The sequence below is a fragment of the Peromyscus eremicus genome, chromosome 1 (genome assembly GCF_949786415.1).
Source record: "Peromyscus eremicus chromosome 1, PerEre_H2_v1, whole genome shotgun sequence".
Taxonomy (NCBI): Eukaryota; Metazoa; Chordata; class Mammalia; order Rodentia; family Cricetidae; genus Peromyscus; species Peromyscus eremicus.
The window spans coordinates 191,979,087-191,985,777 of record NC_081416.1 but is presented as its reverse complement, the minus strand read 5'-3'; the positions used below and the strand labels follow the sequence as shown (position 1 = coordinate 191,985,777).

The 6,691-nt window shown below is 36.7% G+C and overlaps 1 protein-coding gene across 1 annotated transcript; it reads left to right on the top strand.

Moving 5' to 3' along the window:
* The first annotated feature begins 1,750 nt into the window (after nt 1-1,750).
* On the top strand, nt 1,751-2,647 carry LOC131894624 (vomeronasal type-1 receptor 4-like). The gene has a single exon (XM_059244934.1). The coding sequence runs from the start codon at nt 1,751-1,753 to the stop codon at nt 2,645-2,647; it is 897 nt and encodes a 298-aa protein (XP_059100917.1).
* The last annotated feature ends 4,044 nt before the right edge of the window (nt 2,648-6,691 follow it).

Sequence of the window (6,691 nt, the reverse complement as noted above, 5' to 3'; positions counted from 1 at the left end):
TGTGGATTCCTGGGAGCATCTCTACAGTCCTGGTGGGTCAGAGGAATCCTGAGGGGTCTTGAAGGGTGTAGTTACTGAATTTCTGAATTTGTGTTAGGGTCTTGACCTCGAGATTTTAATCCTAACCCAAAACATCATTGACAAATTAATGACAGCAAGCAATTAAAGCAACCATTTTTACTCATGCAAACAAGCTGCCTCCCTCTAAGTCAGGGTTCCACAGGCCAGTCTAAGACATGGGAACACAAGGTTTTTATAGGTCAAGAGTTGAAATATTCTAAAGGAGGATTTGGAAGGCAAAACAGGTGGGGTTACGGGAGCAGGACATAAGAATAATAGATGCACAAGTCAAAATGGCCTTCTAAAACAGAGACATGATTGCAAAGTGGTCATAAGGTAGTCATAACAACAGATAGTTCTAACAATATTTTTAAACAAATGTAGGCTTTGGAGATAGTTATAACTTTTCAAAACAAATACAAGATTGCCATTTCCTGAAAGAAGCAATACATGACTATGCGTAGTGAAGATTATAGTTGGGGTACAGCCCAGTCCTGGAGAAACAGAAGTGTAATCAAAAAGAGGAACAAACCTAGTTTTTCTGAATCATAAGATGGCTTTTAAGCATAAGATGGAGGCAGGCTGGATAATCATCTAAATTGTTGTGGGTATGTTCTGCTCCTGTAACCCCTACTATTTTTTCCCACCAAACCTCCCATCAGGACCTCACTCTGAGCCATAAAAACTTTCTCACATTCAAAGCTGAACTCTCAAAACCCAACTAATGGGGATGCAGCCTGTGTACATGAAACAAAAAGCTTCGTTTATTCAATTGCTTGATTTCATTAATTTGCCCATGATGATTTGGATCATTGATCCTTCCATTTCATCTTTGAGATTAGATGTATACCAAACATAGGGACAGCTGGTGTTTCCTCTATGTCTATTACCTTACAATGACACCAGACATTGGATTTCATAATAAAAACTGGACATTCTTCATCTGTTAATTCCTTAATAAGTGTGATCATTTTCTTCCATATTTCCATAAAGTGATTCAATTACTTTTATTCTGTTGTCCATTTAAAAATTTGCCACACAATACACCCTGTGTCTCTTTACTTCATAGTTCTTTATCTGTGTGAAAAAGTATGCCTATCTATGTCTACGTCTGTTTTTATAAAATTTGATGACACACAGCTCTTTGCATAATTTTATTTTCACTGTATAATAAACATTCCATTATATAAGAACAGAAATATTCTCATTGTTGTGGAGATACATATTCATTTTATGTTTAAATTTCAGATGAGATGCACATGAGTTTACTTCATGATGTTGCAAGAGTGGTTAAAGACATTTTATCTTCAATATGACTTGTAATTAGAAGTTGATTTTAAAATTTAGAAACCAACATCCTTTCCATTTATACTCATTGGTCATTGTTTTTGCAACAGTACCTTGGACTTACTGTTAATATTGACATTTTAAAGTGAAGTTCTGCAACTTCTTTCAATAAATATGTACAATTAAAGACATCAGCAGTTTAACTGAAAAAATATTTTTACAAATATTGTTGACAAAATAATTTTGTGAGTCAGAGTCCTGTTTTGTTGTCCACAATATCTTTGAAGTCTTGAAAACATGTGATTTTCCCACTCCAAACACCAGGTCTCAAAATTTCAACTCACTATTTTGCTTAGGGAAGTAATTTTTGGAACTGTTTAAGGAAAAATTTTTAAATGACAGAATGGACCACAAGGATTTGTCAACAGGAATAGTGTTCTTACTTCAGAGTACAGTTAGAATTGTTGGGAATTTCTCTATTCTTTCCTGCTACCTCATCCATTACTATACTGAACAGGCATTAAAGACAACAGATTTGATTCTTACACACATGTTCACAGCCAACTCCTTGATCATTATTTCTAAAGGATTACTCTACATAATGAGAGCTTTTGGGATGGAAAGGTTCCTCAATGATTTTGGCTGCGAATTTCTTTTGTATATTGAAAGACTAGGTAGAAACATGTCCATAGGCACCACTTGCTTTTTGAGTGTTTTCCAGGCCATCACGATCAGTCCTGGGAAGTCTTTTTGGTTGGTTCTCAAAGTCAAAGCTCCAAAGCATATTGGTCTCTTCACTTCCCTCTGCTGGATTCACTACATGTCAGTAAATATGTTTTTTCCTGTGTATAGGTATATCAAGGGGAATAGCAATAATCTGACACATAAAAGTGGCATGAAATACTGCTCCACTTCAAGTCATGATGACCTTGCAAGCTCATTATATACAACATTTTTTGTTTTTCCTGAAATTTTGATTTCTGTCATCATTGTTTGGTCTAGCACCTCCATGGTTGTCATTCTGCATAGGCACAAACAACGAGTTCAGCATATCCACAGCACCAGTGTTTCCTCCAGAACATCCCCTGAGTTCAAAGCCACCTACCGCATAATGGCCCTGGTGTCAACATTTATAGGTTTTTATGTCCTCTCTTCCATCTTACAAGGTTGCATTGCTCTCATATATAACCCTGGTTGGTTGCTGATAAACATTACTGCAATCATTTCAATGTGTTTTCCTACTTTAGGGCCCTTTGTTATGAGCTGTGACTCCACAGTGCCAAGGCTGTGTTTTTCCTAAGAAACGAATTCCAAAACCCATAGTCTTATCACAGGTATAAATACTATATGTTCTCTTCCCCAAAATATACAAACTTTAAGATTCACTTTTTATATAAAACATCAACATACAACAATGTATAGCCTCTTGTCTTTCTAAGGGAAACTGTACTCTGAGTTTGGGTTTTAATCTTGTTCAAACTTGGACCTGTAATATCATAGCAGAGGTGAATGAAACAGGTTGTTCTTTTGTGAGAAAACAGTACTGTTTTCAGAAATATTTCTTCATATAATATTTATTTTATTCCACAAGTTATAAATTTTATACCTTTTCTCATTCAAATTTATTGCATCTGAACTAAAACAGAAATATATCTGAATTTATTGACAATTGACACATAAGGTTCAAATTTTGTAGATTTGTCTGTACAGATATTTCATAAACTGAACAAGGAAATGATTTACTTACTGACAATCTCTTCTTCACCCTCACCAAGTCTAGTTTATTCCCATCCTAATTCCAAAGAAAAGTAACCTGACCATTCTACACTGATAGTAGTAGACAAAGCATTATGGCCCATCTGAGGAACTACGAGAAAAGTATGGGGAATTCCCTGCACCTGGTGTTTAAGATTTCCATAAAATAGACCCAGGAATGGCTGCAAAGAAGATGTGTGACCTAAACTACATCATAATACTCTGATCGATTCCTGGGTAAAGGCCTCTATCGACACAAAATCTGAGCCTTTGTCTACCTACTGTGTTCCCTGCCAGCAACTATTGACAATGGCTAAGTAAGGTTCCTTGGCTGATTAACTCAACCCAACTGCATGATTAGACTTCTCACTGCTGAGCCATGATAGAAGCAGTTAAGTTCCATATTGTTAATTCTTTATGCATTTGAAATATGATGAGCACTAATTCTAAATTTCCATATTTTTAGATAAAAAGAAACAGCAAATGATCCAACAATCAACAACCTATTACAAATTATGACTCTAATTATATTATAATTATATTCATTAAATTTATGTTTTATTTTTAATTTATTCTTAGGTATTAAATGTTTAAATTTTTCCAGCCTGATCATAGTCTCCACATCCACCATCCTCTTCTTCCAGTCCCTCTCCCTAACTTCCCGTCTTCCCACACCTCAAATCAACTCCTCCTCCTTTCTCTTCATAGTAGGGCAGCCTTCACAAGTATTACAGCCAGCCATGCTATAGCAAGTTGCACTAAGACCAGGCACCTCCTCTCCTATTGAGGCAGGTGAGACAACCCAGTGCCATGAATATTTGTCTTTCTAAGGGAAACTATACTCTGATTTTGGGTTTTAATCTTGTTGAAATTAGTACCTGTAAGAGCATAGCAGAGGTGAATGAAACAGGTTGTTCTTTTGTGAGAAAAGAGTTCTCCGTTTAGAAAAATTTAGCACACTTTCTTAAATCACATTGAATCAGTTGGGCCTTAGGTCTTTAATGTCAGTTTCCAGAGACTATGTGACCATGTAATTCACTCAGTGGAGAATGTTTCTAAAAGAAAACATAGTGAAGAATAATGGTGCATGTTGCTGTGAGATAGTATTTTAAATGAATATGTTTATTACTTTTTCACAATTTTCATGTCTATTGTATTCATGATTTTTATAAACAAATTCATTAGAAGACCGATTCAATGCCAATTTCTAAAGTGGAGATAAAAATTCTTCTGCAGTTCAATAAAACAAAGCTCACAATTCCCTCTATGACAATGATAGTATGGTAATAATGTTGCTGTTAGTTATCCTTATGAGTTTGATATTTTTTGAAGATCCTCAAGTGAAGGGTAATCTCAATTGCTTACACCCATCACAAAGATTAAAAATAGTGATGAACGAAATAGTCACAATCAGAGTGTGTGTGTTTCTGGGATTTCCCTGAGTAGTAAACACCTTTATTTATCTTGCAAGCATTTTATGCTCCCAGCTCATGTATGTTGATGACTTGAGGAATAATCTCAAAAGTTCCATGGACTTTGAAAATAATTACAGCTATTATTCATTAAAGGGCCAGTAGATAAATCTCTATATCTCTATAAAGTTGAAGTTAATACTCTCTAGGTCCCAGTCAGTTCAGTGTTTAGTCTAGGCTGTCATCAAGAGAGAATCAGTTCATGTGTATCACCATGTAGAATGTTCCAGTTATTTGGAGAACTGGAATTCTGACAGGTTAAGTATTTTGGTTATTGGCATAAACTTCTGTGAAATTTAGCATGTAAAGGAGGTATAGTTGGTATTTTAAAGGAAAATATTCATGTGTTGAATCTTGAAAATCCTATGCTGTTTTATAAACAGTAGATTTTTAAACAAAGAATCTTTTCTTTAACATAGATGTTAACATAGATATAAAAAAGAGTAGCCCTTGTGGTTGGAAGGTTTTTTCAATCCAGCCCAGCCACACAATCCTGCAACTGCTTATAAAATAACCACTCAGAGGCTTAATATTATTTACAAAATGTATGGTCTATAGCAGGCCTCTTGCTGGCTAGCTCTTATAACTTAAATTAACCCATTTGTATTAATCTATGTTTTGCCACATGTTTTGTGGCTTTACTGGTCTGCTGGCATCTTGCTTCTCCTTTGGTGGTGGCTGGCATCTCTTTAGACTCTGCCTTTTTCCTTTTTTTTTTTTTGAAAAACTTTTTATTCATTTTACATACCAATCAAAGATCCCCCTCTTCCCTACTCCCTCCCCTTCAACCTCCCCCTCCCAACCCACACCACATTCCCTCCTACAAGTACATAAGGCCTCTCATGGGGAGGTACATTTAGTAGAGGCAGGTTCAAGCTTCTCCCCCTGGCTCAGGGCTGTGGGAGGTGTCCCATCAGAAGTAGTGGGCCTCCAAAAAGCTAATGCACCAGGGATGGATTCTGATCCTACTGCCAGGGGGCCCCTTAAGCAGACCCCAGCTTAGACTACTAGCAATAGTGGAGAGGGTGCCTGATCTGGCTTACCCCAATAATCAAATGAGTGAATACCCTGTCATCATAGAGCCTTTCTCCATTAATTAATGGAAGCAGATGAAGAGATTTCACAGCCAAACACCAGGCCGAGCTCCAGTAGTCCAGTCCAAGAGAGAGGAGAGGGATTCTATGAGCAAGGACGTCAAGATCATGATGAGGAAACCTACAGAGACAACCAAACCAAACTAGGGGGAACTCATGATATTTAGATCAACAACTGTGGAGCCTGTATGAGACTGGACTAGGCCTTCTACACAGAGAAACAGTTGTGTAGCCTAACTCTGCCTTTTTCTCTTCTATCTCTCTCCTTGGATTTTTCTATCTGCCTCCAAGCTGCCTTGCCATAGGCCAAAGCAGCTTATTTATTAACCAGTCAGAGCAATACATATTTACAGCATACAGAAAGATATCCCACAGCACTTCCCCTTTTCTGTCTAATCAAAAAGGAAGGTTTTAACTTTAACATAGTAAAATTACATATAATAGAACAGTTATCAAGCAAGGATTGCTGTTACAATATCTAGTCTATTTGTATCTGGTAAAATTAAAGAAAATATTTTATCATGTATCCTATATTTGTGAGTCTAAAGTTTCATATTTAATTTATCTTTTATCATAACCCAGGATAATTATACCTATAACTATTTAGTCTTCAACTACATCAAAGACCCCAGAAGGATATATTACCTAAGTAAATAGGACGTGCATTGTAAGCAACTTACAAAAGTCTAGAATGACAGAGACAGCTGCCTGCCTGGACAGTCATCCAAATTTCCTCTGCAATGTTAGGGCATCCATCTTCAGCCTATAGGCCTAGAGTCTCTCAGTTGCTTTTCCCTGTGTCCTGCAGAATGTCTGGCAGTCTCCTCTGCAAAGCAGGAAACTGAAAGATCGTCACACTTTGTTTTGGCAAATTTAGTGGTCATTTATTCATGGGTCCTGCACGTCCAGTCAATACAACTTTTTGTCAAGCAGTCCAGGCAAGAACAGTTTCTTGCCCAAATGGCTAACTTTTGCCATGAGGAAAGAAAACTCCATATGGAGTTTTTTCAATTCCCATCATCT

Bases quoted from the DNA above. Each gene is read 5' to 3' on its own strand.
- LOC131894624 (XM_059244934.1), top strand. From the start codon at position 1,751: ATGGACCACAAGGATTTGTCAACAGGAATAGTGTTCTTACTTCAGAGT.